At 39.6% G+C, this 18,138-nt stretch overlaps 1 protein-coding gene across 6 annotated transcripts in view; it reads left to right on the top strand.

The window, feature by feature from the left end:
- The window catches only part of LOC134342318 (glutamate receptor ionotropic, kainate 2), a 534,599-nt gene extending 521,464 nt beyond the window's left edge, over positions 1-13,135 (top strand). For 5 of the 6 annotated variants that reach the window (XM_063040301.1, XM_063040302.1, XM_063040303.1 and 2 more), the window contains exons 17-18: positions 4,515-4,765; positions 7,283-13,135. In XM_063040301.1, the coding sequence (XP_062896371.1) occupies positions 4,515-4,765; positions 7,283-7,447 (416 nt within the window). In that variant the 3' untranslated portion in view covers positions 7,448-13,135. The remainder of the gene's footprint in view (positions 1-4,514; positions 4,766-7,282) is intronic. The other variant, XM_063040306.1, reaches the window with a different exon arrangement.
- The last annotated feature ends 5,003 nt before the right edge of the window (positions 13,136-18,138 follow it).

The raw sequence follows: 18,138 nt of genomic DNA, 5'->3' as shown, positions 1-18,138 counted from the left end.
TTTTCTCCGGCATCTTCTCCCTTCATCTCCCACCAAACCAAATGACCCCGCTCACACACTGGTGTCAGACACACAACATGTAAAACACATTCCCTTCATTGGACAGCTCACATTCCAAAGCACCTGTTATCTGTAACCATAACTGCTTCTACAGAAAGACCATATATTAGCAGTAAAACTTTTCCTAGGGTGTTACATAATCTTTAAATTATATATTATAAAATGAAAATGAAAAATGCCTGAAAGGCTCAGCATATCAGGCAGTATCTAAAGAGGAGCAATCAGTCTTTTAACTGTCAGTGGCTTCTGTTGTTGGCTCAGTTTTAATTCCATTTTCAATATGAACTGTAACAATTATTCTGTTAAATCTGTGTCTGTGTATGGTGGCACTGGGGATCTGATTTCATTTTAACCTGGGACTGAGTAGGAAATTGGAAACAGCATTTACTTGAGAACTAAAGGCAGGTATTGGCAGCCACTGGGAGTACGGAAATTTTCCTTGTGGTATCAGAGAAAATAGAATTTCTTCTTGAGATCATATAAGGCAATTTGTGATTCCTTCTGTGCCGTTGCCTCTCCCTTTTCTTCCCATGAGTTCCTTAGCTGGGCTTTGTCTAGCCGCTCAATCCAAGCAGAGGGCTACTCCATGAATGCTTACTTAATCACACAGATTTTGAGTTACCCATTGATCCATCAAGTATTTCCCATGCAAAGATCTTCATTTAGTACTTCATTTTGGGTTCCAGATGTATTAGCAGAGTGCAATCTCTAGAACTAGAGAACAGCAATAAAAAATTACAAGTAGTAGACTATTTTGCCCTATGCTTTCTGCATCATTAGGTGACATCATGTCTGCTCTTTTAACTCAGCTTCACTTTCTTGATGCATCATGTCCCTTAATTCTCTTCATATTGACATATCTATGTCTTTCTGTTATGAACATATTTAGCAACTGAGCCTTTACAATGTTGAGTAGAAATTTTTTGAAAGATTGAGGAACTCAGAAGTGTAGAAAACTGGCTCAGAAGGCAGAATGGAGGCCTCAGACAGGTTATCAGTGATTAAACTTAACGATGAGGTAAGCTTGAGGGGCCAGATGACCTGATCCCACTTATATTTTCTTCAGTTCTTGTGGTCAAACCAGAAACCTTACTGTATTTAGCCAGTATTATAGATGCTCCTGCTCACTTCTTAGGCATTTATTTAGGATTGAAGATGATATTTCTCGATTCTGGTTCTGTGAAGCCAGTCTGGGAGTTATCTAGTCTTCCACCGATGGGATTGGAGGTGGCTGATGGGATGGATAGTTTGTAAAGCAGAGTGCTCCTTCCACTGCTCATACGTCAGGGCCCATTGCCTGTGAAAACATAGGCCCAGGGCAGGAGGGTGAGAGTGGGTTTACAGCTTTCTGTTGACTGATGCGGACACAATAGGCTTAATGATCCTCTCCTGTATCATAAAATTTCCATGATTCTAACAGTAATGAATGTTTTTGTTACCAACCTTTAGATACTTCACATTATAACTTTCTCCACTGCCAGATCTGATTAAAAGTAGAAGCACATTTAAAAGTCTGCTTACTTTAGCAGAAGGTACTGTTTATTGACCTGATTGAATGGAGGGGTTGACTGACTCAGTGTATCGGTTGTTCATTAGTCCCTCTACTACAGGGGTCCCCAACCTTTTCTGCACCGTGGACTGGTTTAATATTGACAATATTCTTGCGGACCAGCCGACCGGTGGGGTGTGGGGTGTTAATCACGACCGGAATATAGGTGATAAGTCAACTATAAGTCACTTATCAGTGGCTGGTACACTCAATTTTGATTATAAAAGGGTTTGTCTAATGAATTTAATATTAAACACACAGCACATATTTTCCTCACATGAATATAGTGATAAGTCAATTGTAAGTCATAAGGGGGTTCCTTATGTCCTGCCTATTCCACAATTTAGTTTTAGTTGCATTCATTGCAGAAAACTCCGCTTCGCAGAGATGTGATGTTGGAAATGCAAGTAAAGTTTTCAGTGCTTTCGAGGCTATCTCAGGATATTCAGCCTTGAATTTGATCCAGAATGCCGGCAGAGGTGTTATGTCAAACATACTTTTCAGCCAACCGTCATTTGCAAGCTCGAGCAGTTGGTCTTCCTGTGCTGACATGGATGATTCACCAGGGACATTCACAAATGGGTCACGGACCCGTTCCTTTGCACATCTTGGGTCACTTGCGGTTGGGAAATAACGCTTGAATTCTGTCGACAGCAAAAATAGTTGTTCGCGCACCAGCTGTGAGCCTCAGTCTCTCCCAAATTCCCAGCTAATGTTGGGAACATGTCAAATATGCCCCTGTCCACTAGCCGTCCCCTCAGTTCCAGTTTGGCTGTGAAAGCAGACACTTTATCTGCCAACTTGAAGACAGTTGTCATTCTCCCCTGAAGTGACAAATTGAGTTCATTGAGCAGGTTGAAGATGTCACACAGATAAGCGAGTTTTGCTATCCACTCCTCGTCACTGAAGTGTGCTGCCAGTGGTGATTTTTTTCCTGAAAGAAATCTCTGTAGCTGCTCTCTTAACTCAAAAACTCTGGCCAGGGCTCTCCCCCTTGATAACCACCTGACTTCAGTGTGTAAGAGAAGGCGTTTGTGCTCTGTATCCATTTCCTCGCAAAGCTGCTCAAACAGACGTGAGTTAAGGGCTTTTGCTTTGATGTGATTGATAACTTCAACAACGTCACTCAATACGCTGTTAAAATCAGGTGACATTTTTCTGCTAGCCAGCATTTCCCTGGGTGTGACACAGTGTGTAGACTGGCATTCAGGAGCAACCTCTTTGACTCGGGTAGTGAAACCAGACTCATTAAGCTGTGCTTCGATGTCCTCCGCTATGTCATCGATTCTCCTTGAATCTGTGGTAGCTGAAAGAAAAACCTGTGCCATCTTGTTAGCTGCAGCTTCTCCCAACAGTTCACGGCACATGTTCTTGGCAGCAGGCAGAATCAATTCTTCACCAACAGTGAAAGGTTTCTTAACCTTAGCAATTAAGGCTAGCCACTAAATACAACACTGTCAGGGCAGCAGCATTTGTGGAGGTGGTGGCTCTCAGCACTTGCTTCTGTCCCACTTGCTCAGGATTTTTCCGCTCAAAAAACTCAATGGGTTTGTCTTTAAGTGCAGGGTGCTTGTACTCAAGGCGCCGAAGCAGTTTTGAGGGCTTCATTGCCTCATTAGACAGCTTGTCTCCACATATCACACACAGGGGGCTTGGAGCGTGTGAGTCACCGGTCACGATAAAGCCATATTTTATGTATGACTCGTCGTATTTTCTGTTGAATGAAGCTTTCTTTTTTTTTGCAGTCTCGGCCTCAGCTATCTCTGCGTTATCATCGTTTGGCCTTTTACGTCCCCTACCACCTCTTCCAAAGAAACTCTCAAGAAACGTTTGTTTTTTACTCATCGAGTAGTTGTAGGTTAATGACCGACTGATGTCCTTGCATGGGTAATGACCTTGCATGCGTTCAAGTTCAACAATGGGCATGACAGGGAATGAGGAAAGGTGCAGTTGACTCATATCGTTCCCTCGCGGCCCGGTAGCACATGCTTTGCAGCCCAGTACCGCCCGGTGGTTGGGGACCACTGCTCTACTTTATTTTCCTGCTGAGGGGATGCTCTTACAAGCATTTCTACTGCTGAAAATTCAGTCCAATCCTTGACACCCTCTACCAATACCTTCAACTGACTACCAAAGTGACTGCCCTTCCTACAGAGTCAGGAAATAACCTATAGGTAGTGGCCCAACTCTTAAACTGAACTTCCTACGGATAGAAACAATGGGTGGGAGTAACCCTTTCAGAATATGTAAATGAGGACCAAGGCTGTAGGGCGGTCCACATATTCTTGCAAATTTCACAGTGCTTGGCATCTTCAACAATCCAGCCTCTGCAAATGTTTTGTTTTTGTTCCTCCAACCCAGCAGAAACATGATAATGTTCAAAATGATCCCTAAAGGAAGCTTTCAGGAGGAATGTGTGAAGAATTGAGTCATCCAGCATGGAAGCAAACCCTTCAAACTCATTTATACCAACCAAGGTGCTTCTTCCATTTGCCCACATTTGGTCTACATCCCTCTGAAAATCTCCTATGTGTATACCTGCCCAGATGTTTTGCCAGTGTTGTACTTAATATCCCGAAGTGTCTTTTTATTTGGCTCCCAGAATGTTCACAACTGTATTCAGGAGACCCTACTTAATTCATGGTGATTGGACGGCAATTCCTGAGGACTGTTTTCAAGCTTCTTGATGTCCAGTTCCAAGCTACCCTGACTTCACAGCACCAGTGTACATCACAGGCATATGTTTATTTCTTCACAACAAACTTATTTTGAACTGATTGTTTATCTCTTTGATCTTTACAGTTACTGGGCAACATGGAGCAGTTTGGCTATCATAAGCTTTGTAAACAAAGGGATGGAATTCCATGGTAAGCAGCTAATCCTATTTCATTCTGTTGACCTCCAGGTTCACCGTACAGGGAAAAGATCACAATTGCCATTCTCCAGCTGCAAGAGGACGGCAAGTTGCACATGATGAAGGAGAAATGGTGGAGAGGGAATGGCTGCCCCGAGGAAGAAAGTAAAGAAGCCAGTGCTTTAGGAGTCCAGAACATTGGGGGCATCTTTATAGTACTAGCTGCTGGCCTGGTGCTCTCCATCTTTGTAGCAGTGGGCGAATTTCTGTATAAGTCGAAAAAAAGTGCACAGCTTGAGAAGGTAAAGGACTTTTCCAGCACATCTGCAAGTTACTGGAGATTGTATGGTGCAGTCCAATTGATCCTATATTAGTGCAAAAACTGATTACGTGGTATCTAAATGTTGAATATGGCAGAGACTTTGAATATATGTTTGCAGAATTTGAAGTTTGTACCAATAGTAATATTTACCGACTTTCATGAAGCCCACTTCTATTGAATCATTCTTTGAAGATGTACAATAATGTTTTTTTTAGTGTTAACGCTAATGCAGTGTTATATAATATCATTTATTTATTGTGTGAGATAACCAGGGGAACACATTCAAATACAGCATGAGTACCTCCGTTTGAAAAACTATAAATTTTGTTTTGTGTCTGAGGTACATTCTAAACTTTGAGCAGCAAAAAATACAATGTTTTCATTGTTTACCCATTGTATTTTGTGTTCAATTCAATAAATGTAATTGTGTAAAGTAGTTATTGGCAGTTCAGTATATTTCAGTGTAGGAAACAGTAATAAAAAGGAAACATTATGACTTTGTCTCATTAACACAGATAGCAGAAAGCAGAGTGCATTAAGACAGCAGTCATTGAATCCATGTCTCAATCCACAAACATGTTACAACTGACAGTTGTCTTTGTCAGATAATAAGCTGAATCCATGTTTACCATTTATAGCATTTTTGATTCATGCTGTGCTTTTAATTAACCATAATGCTTTGTCTCCACTGAACATCTCCTGAATTTTCCTTTCTGATTAAACGCTGTTTTCTTCTGTAGATGTGCAATGATTACTACACTGTTTCAAGACACTAAACTAAGGCCTTGCACTTTCTCTGACTGCCAAGTTGCAGCGACCAAGAGAAGCCTGCCTTACTTACTGCAGATGACAGAATGATCATGTTGTTCAAATTGGTCACCATTACAAACATTTAAGATTATGGGAAAAGTAAATGTAATGCTTTTCAACATAGATGAAGTATGTTCAATCATTAGAACTATGATTAGTAAGTCTGAACCTTTGACTTGTTACTCTACTGTCAAAATATGGGCCAATATGTGGTTTATTCAGCCTCGTGAAGCCATTAGCTTTTTTTTAAAAAAAAGATTATGGCTGCAGCAACAGATAATTGAAGGATTACAAGCAATTGTAGTCATTGCACTTCTATACTTTTTGGCTACTTTCTCCTGTTTAAATTTTGTCATGTAAAATTTACATCTTGTCACATGTCCACATTTTTTTAGGACTCATTTTGCCTCGGGGGTTAAGTTGCCGGACGGGTGGTTCCTTCACGAATCATCACTTGAGTGTCCTAATGAATGGCAGGAGGAGTCACATACTGGTTAGCAAGCAAACTTGGGGGCTGAGCCTTTCTGGCATATCTGTACAGGCATTAAAAGATGCCGAGGTTTGATTGTTTTCTCATGATTGATTTTAGCACACCGGCTTGTGAAATCCACTGTCGGTTAAAAGGTTAATGCATTTGGTAGCTTTTCTTTATTCTTTTGTAAGACAAGTGTAACTGCTCTATTAGCCAATTTTGAAATGAGCTGCAGGTGTAGAGCTGAGAAGTGCAATGAGCCTTGACTGACCTTTAACCAGTTTCAATGGCAAAGTGTGGAATTAATCTCCTTCCATGACATTATTTTATGGGTTAAAATCCAGATATTTGAAATGATATTCTTCTTCATTTGTGTAATTTTAATCTAACTGCTGGTGATCTTTAGAAATATTACAATTCATCCTGGCAGCTTGGCATTAAAAACGTATCTTTGCCTACCAGTACCAAACCTGTGTGAGTGTATCAAGCAATGATCATCCTCACATCTTGTGCATCCCACTCTGTTGAAGTCAATTGAATTAAATGTGTGGGCGTTGAGTAAACCCAAAGAACGATACCCTTGCACTTGTTTACTGCTGACAACTGACGAAAGCTTTCTCTATTGGAGAAAAGTTTGGCATGGGGTTGTTTGGAGATCAGGGGTTATCGATGGGAATATATTGTAATTGGTCACCTTACAGTGGCAGCTACTGATTTAGGAGATTATGATCAGCATTTATTTTTGTTATGTGTATTATTTGTTGATATGTAATATTCATTTGATTACTGTGTGAATACAATCAATTGCTCCATTGCTGCTCTAAAACACCTGCAGATGCTAGATAGAGTAGGTGTTGGTAGTATATGAAAGGTCATGCAGTATCCATGAAGAGAAGCAATGTATCGGGTCAATGCCCTTTCATCAGAATGAGGGAAAATTATAAATCAAACAAGCTTTAAAGTCTGTATAGGCACTGCCTGATCTACTGAATGTTTCCAACTTTATGTCATTCATCTCCATAGCTTCTTGCAGTTTATACAGAATACATTTAAAAATGAGTCATGATTTTTTATTTAAAGAGAAGAAATGTACTATAGGGTTTGTTTTCTATCTTTGTCAAGATAACCTGGTGTTAAGGGAAAGAATCTATGCTGACATGTGAATTTACTGTTGCTTCAAGGCATCTCATTTTCAGTCTTTAATTTTCCCCACAGAGGTCCTTCTGTAGTGCAATGGTCGAGGAGCTCAGGTTGTCTCTCAAGTGTCAACGACGACTGAAACACAGGCCTCAGCCACCAGTCATAGTGAAAACAGAAGAGGTTATCAACATGCATACCTTCAACGACAGGAGATTGCCTGGAAAGGAAACAATGGCATGAAGTGTAGAAAATCCACACCGAGCACAAACAGCAATCTTTGTTCCCAATGACCTGCAAGAGTGTTTCCTGTGGAAATATGCAAACCGTGCCGAACAAGCGAGTTACCTCATGTTGCCGCATCAAGAAACAGAAATTGCCTACCACATAAAAACAGGGTGGTCAAAGCCAGATCCTGAAAACCTTGTGAAGGACCAAAACTTACAAATAAAATTTTTTTAAAAGAGTTTACACTTTTCCCTTTCCTTTCCTTTCCTCTTCTCATCCCTCCTTCTCTTTCTCCCCATGCAGGTAACAAACTGTGATAATAATGGAAAAGAGAGAAAAATGGAAAGGAAAGAGAAAACTGATATGGAGCTTTAGCTAAAGTATAAAGAGAGCACATAGTGCTAATAAATGTTCTAAGATGCGCAGAGGGCATTGAAATAATTGAGGTTAAAGATGAAAGAGAACTGAGAGGCATAGGAAGCCTGGTGAAACCCTCGTGATCTCTCAGGTGTTTCGCCATCAGAAGGCAACACAAGGCAATAATTGTTTTCTGTCAGATGTTCTTTGTTAAAAGCAAGGATCAGACTGCAATGAACCCTCAAAAAAAAGAGAGACTATTAGACAATTAATCTTATTAAATGATGGATTGTGAAGTACTTTTCAGAACTTGAATGATGAGGTAGGGTTTAACGTTTCGGTTTGCATACCTCGTTGTGGTAACAGAAGAGTGTGTTTTCCCTCCCTGGTTCTTCAGAATCAGTCCTTTCAAATTGTGTCACCCACCTACACCCACATCCAGCTGAAGTGATTTGACACCTGACCTTTCAACTCGTGTGGTTCTGCCAAAATAAATATGGATATAGGATTGTTCATTGACATGACCCCATGGTAATGTTGCAGGAGACTCTTTTGTAGAATGCACTAAATCTCAAATCACCACTGCTACAACTCCTTGTGGGCAGTTTTTCAAGATGTTCATGTTTATTTGTGGAAATGCAAGATTTATATGAAAATAGTTTTTGTATGGAATTTTTGTAATAATTTTTATCAAAAAATGAACACTCGGGCACTAAATCTCAATGGGTTTCCATTAGGCTGATAGCATACAGTGATGAACTATTGTGTGTAATAAAAGGCAAAGTCTTGGCCATATATTGTGATAATAAATGAAGTCCATACTGTGTATTGTCTGAAATTTATGCACAAAGAGAAAAATAATGGAATAGAAAAAAAAATAGTTGACTATTTCACACTACATTTAACTCAATATTTTGCACAAAGTATTTGGCCGCCAGTGGAAGTGCATTGCATCCCTTCCTCATGGTATTTGGCAACTGTTCCAGCAAAATAACTCACCAAGTACTACAGAGAGTAAAATAAGATGTTTTTCCATTTGCTGATATTTGCAGATACCTAAAATAGTGTGAAGTAAATCTAATTGTGTTAAATGTCATCGCATTGAGAAATGTCAGAAAAATCAAAACTAACATATTTCATATCCTCAAGATCAGTGAATGATGGCCATTTTTCTCTCTTATTTATCTAGAAAAATTGCTTTGGGTCCTTCACCTCCCACTCCAACCTCAGCCCATCCTGGCATTTGATAGTTTCAATTCATTTTAGGAATTTCGGAGTTCATTTCTCCATGCAAAAATCACCGCATATTTTTGTTATCAGTAGAATGGGTGAAGAAGAGTTTCATGAACTTAGTCCTAAATTTACCTGCTAATTGTTTCTTCATTGTGCCATTCTCATAATAATTTACTGAATCTATGTCTTCCAATTACAATTACTATTTCCTGTCCATCTACAATGTTGCTTCTTATTTACATCCAATGAAAAATCCAGTTTACTTGTTTCCTGCCACACTATAGAACTTGGGTTGTGGCTACTCCTGTGAGAATGGATGAGAGTGGCTGGAAGTGGGCATAGAACTCAAGCTGTACCCTACTGGGATATTACTGAGCATGACTTCTCTGACATGTATGGTTGCTTTGGTTACCTGGTGAAATATTCTACTTGCATTTTTGGTTGTAGTTTTTGAACATTGAACATTGAGTGAACAAAGAACACTGAATCAATGTCAACTTCCCTGCTAGCCATTTTTAATACTATTCCTGGAGTTAATATATTCTTATTTTTGTCTGATTTCAGTATCCTAACGTTATTCTATTTGCATTTGGGGAATGCTTCTCCATGTCTACATTTCTGGTGGGGAGTTGAGCCCACTGGACAGGGTCATTGATGATTCAGGTATTCACTAAGTACCAACTTTATATTACATATTTTTCATATTCCTTTACAATGCAAAAGAGTGACCATTCTTCCCACTGAGTTTATACTCTCAATGTAATCCTTTCAATCTCATTCCCCAACCTACCTCACTGTAACGTATTTTCTCTTGCCCATCAACTTCCCTAATTCCCCGTGTTTCACCAGATGTAACATATAGTAGTCCAGTAATCTACCAATCTGCACTTCTTTGGAATGTGGCGGGGGGGGCAACTGAAGCATCATTGGGAGTCCCATGTAGTCATTGGGAAAACATACATATTCCTTAAAGACAGCAACAGAGGTCAGGGTCAAACATGTGTCAATTTAGCTGTGAGTCAGCAGCATCATCTGGCCTAGAAATAACTATAATATCTCTGTTCTGGTAAATTAAATGTATGTTCAGAGAATCAAGCTAGCCATGACCAAAATTCCCTATTCTTTCTTGGACTCCCTACATCCAAAGCAAAGTGACGTCACTCCTTTATTCGTGGAATCTATCCTCAGATTTAGTTAACTCTCCAAATGTGATGCAACACATAAATACACACACACACACACACACACACACACACACACACACACACACACACAAACACACACACACACACACACACACACCACACACCACACACACACCACACACACACACACACCACACACCACACACACACACACACACACACACACCACACACACACACACACACACAAAACACACACACACACCACACACGACACGCACACACACACACACACCACACACCACACACCACACACACACACACACACACGTTCCCACGCTCCCTTACTAGTGTTGGCATTACACCACATTGATAGTGCATCTTCCTCACAATAAGCCTGAGTTGAAGTGGGGCACCTGTTTCCAAAATAACTACATGCTTTTCTATTTAGAGATAAAGAATAATCCAAAGTTAAGGCACTTTATTAAAATAAAGACAAAATATAGCTCAGTGAACTGGAAACTAAATTATATTTTGAAATCTTTGTTCAATTGTTAACTCTCCTCTGAGCTTGCTTTTTGTCAAGATTCTCCTTAGCTCACCTCCCCAAATGAGAAATGCCATATCAATCGATGTGCACATGCATACTCACATGCACGCAGTGGCTGCTCTATTAGGTACCTTCTGTAACTAATAAGTGGCCACGGATTGCATGTTTCTGGTCTTCTGTTGCTTTAGTCCATCCACTTCAAGGTTCAACATGTGTGTTTGGAGATGCTCCTCTGCACACCACTGGTTATTAACATTTCTGTTCCATTCCTGTCAGCTTAAACCTGTCTGTCTTCTCTCATTAACAAGCCAAGTTCACCTACGGAACTGCTGCTCACTGGATATTCTTTTGTTATTTTGCACCATCCTGGTGAATTCTAGAGACTGTTTTGTGTGAAAATCACAGATGAGCAGTTTCTGAGCTAGCCAAACCACCCAAATGGCACTAGCAACCATTCCATGGTCAAAGTCATTTAGATTACCTTTCTTCCCCATTCTGATATTTTCTCTGAACAACTGAACCTCCTGATCATGTCTGCATGTTTTTATGCATTGAGTGCTGCCACATGATTGGCTGAATAGATATTTGCATTAATGGGCAGGTGTACCTAATAAAGTAGCCACTAAGTGTATGTACATACATTGCAAGAAATATTTTATTTAGAAGGGAGTTAGAAGAGAATTAGAAATGATACAAGGGCAAAAGATTTGAAAGACACATCAACATTTCAGGGCAGCAAATATGCAAGAATTACTTTGTTTAAAAGATACTTGGTAAATTTAGAGAGAAAACCTCTTCCACTTTTGCCCATTTATGTGATTTCCAAGCGGTGTCATGGTGTTCAAAACCACATATTTAATTTAAAATGACCAACTGACGTTGAATATATCTCACTACTGGGTATGGCTGCCCATTACAATGTGGTCCCTTCATCAAAGAGGCCTTGAATCAGATCCAGCCTAGTCCAATCCCTCCCAATCTGCCCTTTGCACAAAATTATCCTGGACATTATGGATCCCAAATGGGATGGATCATAGCCAACACAAATAGTGATGCAGCAAAGTGTCCAGTTTTAATATTGCTTGAGCAGAGTGGATGAAACAGCTCAGAAGGATCATTAACTGAAGAAAAGAGTGGAATTAAAATGCCAAGATAGGCTGTTCTGTTGGAGTTGAGTTTGACTCATTGAGGATCGCTCCCTTTGAGTATTGATTGGAACAAAATTCTGAGCACATTTGCCTATGAATTCATCCCTGGTCAAAAGCACCAAGTGTGTACTATTGTAACAAAAGCCTGTCGTATGTTGCACCCAGTATTCCACGGCAGAGCATCATGTGTGGATGTGCTATATTGTACAGTGATGTTGCCCACTTGTCAAATGGCTTTAAAGTTGAATCATTTAAGAAAGAGAAAGACTAGGGAAATTATTGGGCAGACCGGAGTGAGACTGACCACACCCTGAGCCCCTCACTGCTCTTAGCTGGTTGAATTTGGATAACGGTGCATCGAGAATCCACAGATAGTCCACCATCTTGTAACAACATAGTGAAAGAAATATACAATAGACAAGGGCATTTATATAATGTGTGAAATTATTTTCCCTACAGGAATTAACCTTGGGGAAAAAATATCAATTCAATTCAGATTGGGAAATAATGCTGAAATTAATTGAGTTGGTGGAGCCTTCTATGGCACCAGAATAGACTAAGTGGGCTGGATTACCTGTTACGTGCTGTAAATTTGATGTCAATTTAAAAGAAAAGTAGAAATCAGAATCTGGTCATTCACAGTTTAGGGAGGCACATCACTTTTCACTGTACAGGGAGCCACATCACCATTCCAGGCAAGTGTGCTTGTTGCAACACGAGGAACCACCAAAAATAAATAGGTTAGGTTATAGACATGTTGGCTAGGTCTTGGCAAGAGTTCTACTGCATTGTAGAAAACATTCTAGCAGAATTATTTATAGAGTATTGCCTAGTTTGTCCATTTATTGCACAGGGAAAACAATTCTTTGTTGTTCGGATCAAAGTAAAGTACATTTATTTCGTACCTAATGGGGCTACTGTTACAAATCAACTGTTTCATTCTCCTCTACTGAGCCCTTCACCCTGATGAGCACAGTGCTGTGCCAGAAATAATGTAGAAAGTGAAATTTCTCTTGCCTTTCTGGTAGGCGCTATTTCCTGGGCAAGCTAACTTTGTGTTCATTTGGCTAGAGTTGTACTTTTGTTATCAATGATTTTAATGGTTTGAAAATAAAATATGCTCCTCCTCCACTTATGGTCCCCTTCATCATTTTACATGGTAACAAATCTTTTTTTGGAGTCATAAAAACTATTACAGCACAGGAGGTTGCCACACTGCCCATAATGTCCACGCCTGCTCCCTTTTTAAGAACTCCGGTTCGGTTTTGCTGCATCTTCTATTAAAACAGGACGTGGAATTATCATAAGCTTGACTGGTAATCTGTAGTATTTAATGATGCCTTGAGGTACAATACCATCCCTAATTTAAATACAAAATAAACAACAGTTTGAAGACTTCTAATATGTGCTATGAAATAAATAAACTGTTGGAATAAATGGCTGACATAAATGAAATCCTTTGTAAGTACAAGATGTCTCTTGTACAGATTCAACTGAAGATCCAACAGAGAAGTACAATATGCTTTTGCGCTACCACTCTCATCCCATTATTACACTGTGGAGCAGCAGATTCATTTCTGGATAAACTGGCTGACTTTAACATTTTCATGTTTTTTGAGGAGCTGTTTTGCAGGGCAATAAAATGCTGAGGGAGAAAAACATAAATTTATAGTGAAATCTACAGAAGTTCTCAATTTTCCTACAAATCAATTATTCCTCAGCTACTTCAATCATGACCTTACTGAAATCAAATGGAAATTGGCTTTTTAATTTTTAAATGAAATTAGTCAATGAGTTAGAAAAAGTACACAAAAGCTTTTATAGACCAGAACTGAGAATGGAGATTTGAAGATCATTATGGACTAAAAAGAGCCCACAAACTGAAATCTCCCATTTGTGCACTGTACACCAGGATTTATATGCAGAGTTTCTAATATAGTCAAATGCAATCCATCATAGAATCACAGAAATCTACAGCACATTACAGGCCCTTCAGCCCACAATGTTGTGCTGACCATGTAATGTACGCTAGAAACTACCTAGAATTCCCTACTGCATAGCCCTCTATTTTTCTAAGCATCATGTACCTATCTAAGTCTCTTAAAATACTCTATTGTATTCACCTCTACCACCTTCACTGACAGTGCATTCCACACTCTGTGTAAAAAAACCTGCCTCTGACATCCCCCTTGTACCTACTTCCAAGCACCTTAAGCCTAGGTCCCCTCATTTAGTCATTTCGGCCCTGGGGAAAAAAGTCTCTGCCTCTGCCTCTCACCATCTTATACACCTCCATCAGGTCATCTTTCATCAACCGTCACTCCAAGGAGAAAAGGCCAAGTTCACTCAACCTATTCTCGTAAGGCATGCTCTCCAATCCAGGCAATGTCCTTGTAAATCTCCTCTGCACTCTCTCTATAGTATCCACTATAGAGAAAATTTAAGGATATTCTTGCAAGTGGCTAATTGTTTTACTCATGTGGCTTCAATGGCTGATGTATCAGGGAACAGGGGACTCTCATTCCATTGAATTACAGAAGTTCATTTACAAGATCAAGGTTCCCTATAAAGGATTTTTAAAATATAATCAAGCTTGTTAAGGCTGGGTCTAGAAATAAAATTGTATAATATTAAGTTTTGATGAAACTGAGATAGCTGCTGATGGATGAGTATCAGACAACCCCAGGACATTTATATCAGGATTTAGAATCATAAGAGTTGTTATGCCACAGAATGAGCTAATCAACCTAAAACATTGCCTCCTAGTAAATAAACCAGTCAGTCTCATTCATGCGTTCTTTAAATGTCACCATACGAATAATTTTATTTCATAACCTCATCTAATTTTCCTTTTGAAACAACTAATTGGGTTTCTACCAGTATTCCAGGAAATGAGTGCCAAATCATTAACAAGTCTGTATCAAATAGTTTACCTCACATCCACCTTAAATCTACAGACACAATGGTTTTTAAAACAACTTTTACTTGAAAAATATGTTTCTCTCCATTTACCTGTTAATACCCACCAAGTTCTGTCAACTGGTATCAAGTCTCTTCTTTATTTGCTCAAAGGCAAATAAGTCCGGCTTCTCCAGTTTAATTTCAGAGTTGAAGTCTCTCATTCCTGTAAATGTTCAAGTGTACCTTTCTCTGTAGACTTTCCTGGACCTTCACAGCCTTCGTATAGTATGATGAGCAGTAATGCATCATCTGTGGTCCGGATAGTGTTTTAGAACCAACATAATCATATTCCATGCCTCTTTTTATGAAATTCAGGTGCTATATCCTTCAGTAAGTGGACATGCTCTCTCAGCATATTGTTCCTTTTTCATAGATGAATTGATACATACAGATATGCCTATTCCTGCACACTCATTAGAAATGTGTCATTTAGTCTATGCATGTTATTTCAGATAAAATGTATTATTTTACATTTATCTTTATTAAATACTGTCTTCTCTTTGTCTACTCATTCTTTTAATCCACATCCTTATCTATTTTCCTTACTATCAACTATGTTATTAGGTTTGACGTCACCCTTATATTTTGATAATTTTCTTGAGCAACCATATTCAAGTCATTAATATACAGTATATACAGAAATCTATGGTTTCAATCTGACTTCTGGAGAAAGCCATTGTCTAACTTCAAACTGTGTAAAAAAAAACAACCACTTTTTGCAATCCAAGTTAATTTTTTATCCGCATTGTTTCTGACCCTATTGTTTCACGTTCATCAGATCTGTGAACTATGGTAGCCCTTTTAGCTGAAAATCCATTTAAATGCCATTTACTACATTCCATACTCAAGGTTTTCTGTCACCTCACCAAAAAAATCAGTTACATTAGTCAATTTCATTTTTTTTCAATGGATTTGTGTTGGCTCATCTTTAGTAACTCAAAGCACTTGAGTACCTTTTAATTTGTTACCCTATTTTTTTTGTTTCTCTAACGCTTTCTTCAAAAGTGAAGTTAAACTAACCAGCCTGCAATGTCATAAAATTATAGAGCTGTCAGCACAGAAGCAGATCCTCTGACCCATCACATCTATACTGGCCTTCGTGCCTATCAATCTATTCCAATCCTACTTGCTTTCATGAATTCCATATCCCTCCTTGCCTCGTCCATTTCAAATACCAGTCAAACTGCCTAATAAAAGTTGTTACAGTTCCTGCCTACAACACTGCTATACATTCCATAAGACCATAAACCACAAGAACATAATATCGCCATTTGGCCCATTGAATCTGCTGATCATAGCTGATTTATTTTCCCTTTCAACCTCATTCTCTTGCCTTTGACACTCTTATTCATGAAGAACCTGTCAACTCCTGCCTTAAAAATTCCAGATACCAATTACTCTTTGTCTGAAAATATACCCTCAAATTCCTTTTAAGCCCCCTCTTACCTTAGTCTACGCCCTCTCATTTTAGGCATGGCTAGAATGGGTAACAGACTCCAGCTACCTATGCCTGATTTTATATGTCAGCATTATATCATCTCTCAGACTGTTTTGCTTCTGGGAAAACAAATCCAATCTTGATAATTCAAGCCATTCCATATGGGAAAACTAGTTGTCCCGTAGCCTCTCCACCATAATCATGTGGTTCCTATAGTACTGTGACCAGAAGTGAGCACAATACTCCAAATGCAACCTTACCAGCACTTTTTCAGCTGGAACATAATGTTCCACCTCTTACACTCAGCACGTTACTGCAACTGTTTGAACAAAGATGTTGCATTTCGTGTGGAGTAGGCCTTTGACACTTCTCAAATACTGAAGGAAGATGGGTAGATCATAGAAAACCAAACCCTTCTGTAATTTTCACTTTCTGGACCAGTTGACTTCCCACTGCCAGCCTTTCTGATACCTCATCCTCTTAATTTTCACTCATTCCTCTGATAGTCTGGTTGCATCATCTTTCCTGATAAAAATTGCCACAGAGTACTCAGTAAATATTCCAAAGACACAAGAGACTGCAGATGCCAGAATCTGGAGCAACAAGCAATCTGCTGGAAGGGCTAGGCGGGTTGAGCAACATCTCTGGGTGGAAAGGGATAGTCAGTGTGCCACGTCGAGAGCTTGCACTGGAACTTGATATTTCAACAATTCCTTCCCTCCCAATGATGCTGCTCAGCCTGCTACGTTCCTCCAGCAGAATGTCTGATGCTCCAGTAAGTATTCCACCCTGACCCATGTCTATGCATAGATCGCTTTTTGATCCCTAGTTGACTCCGGCCCTTCCCTTACTTTTACATCAGACCATACATGAGTTGGTAACTTATATATCACCTGAGCAAGATTAGACTGTGGAGGAAGGTAAGTTCACACAGAAGTTACCGGAACCTTGAGTCTCATGCCGCCAGTATTGGAAGCAGATGTTGCCCTCCAGCCATTGAGCTCCAGGACCGGCTTAACTCGCCTGAGCACTGAACTGGCTCCATAGTCTTCAGACTCACTTTCAGGACTCTACCGTTCATGTTACAGCCATGATGGATTGGCAGAGTGGGCTCGATGGACTGAATGGCCTACTTCTCCTCCTATGTCTTATGGGGTCTAATGTTTTATGTATTAATTGTTTATTTTTTTTAATTTTTTCACGATTTGTCTTCTTTTGCACATTAGATATTTGTTGGTCCTTGTTCTATGTGGTTTTTCATGGATTCTTTTCTGTTTCTTTTTTTGTGGTTGCCTGCAAGAAGATGAATCTCAAATTCATATATGGTATACATACTTCAACAATAAATTTACTTTGAACTTTTGAACCTGGAGCTTGCCTTCATCAAATGAAACACTTGTTTGTTCTCAATTGATAGCACAAGATGAGTTATGGGACTGAAATTAAAGTAACAGGTTGAACTGATCTCAAAATACTCCTAACATCTTCTCCCATCTTCCGGGCTAATGTACAGTCTCTGGAAAATAACATTTAAGTCCTTAGAACAAGATTGCAGCAACAGAGGTACATTAGGGACTGCTGCATTGTTGGCTTCACAGAGACGTGGCTCACCCCTAGCACTCCAGATACAGTGGGTCAGCAAGATGGCTTCAACTTCCATCACATGGACTGGACAGCAACATCAAATAAAGGTGGAGGTTCATGATTCACTCATTATGGTGCTTAGCCATAATGGTTCAGTCGCATTCCGGCCCCCCGATCTGTTCCATCTGGTGGTGAAGTGTCATCCATTCTATCTGCTGAAGGAGTTCTCTGCTGTCATCCTTGTTACAAAGTACATTTCAGCCTGGCCAACATTAGGCTGGCGATAGACAA

The sequence above is a fragment of the Mobula hypostoma genome, chromosome 2 (genome assembly GCF_963921235.1).
Source record: "Mobula hypostoma chromosome 2, sMobHyp1.1, whole genome shotgun sequence".
Lineage (NCBI taxonomy): Eukaryota > Metazoa > Chordata > Chondrichthyes > Myliobatiformes > Myliobatidae > Mobula > Mobula hypostoma.
Note: the sequence above shows the minus strand (reverse complement) of the source record. Positions and strands in the feature narration are given on the sequence as shown.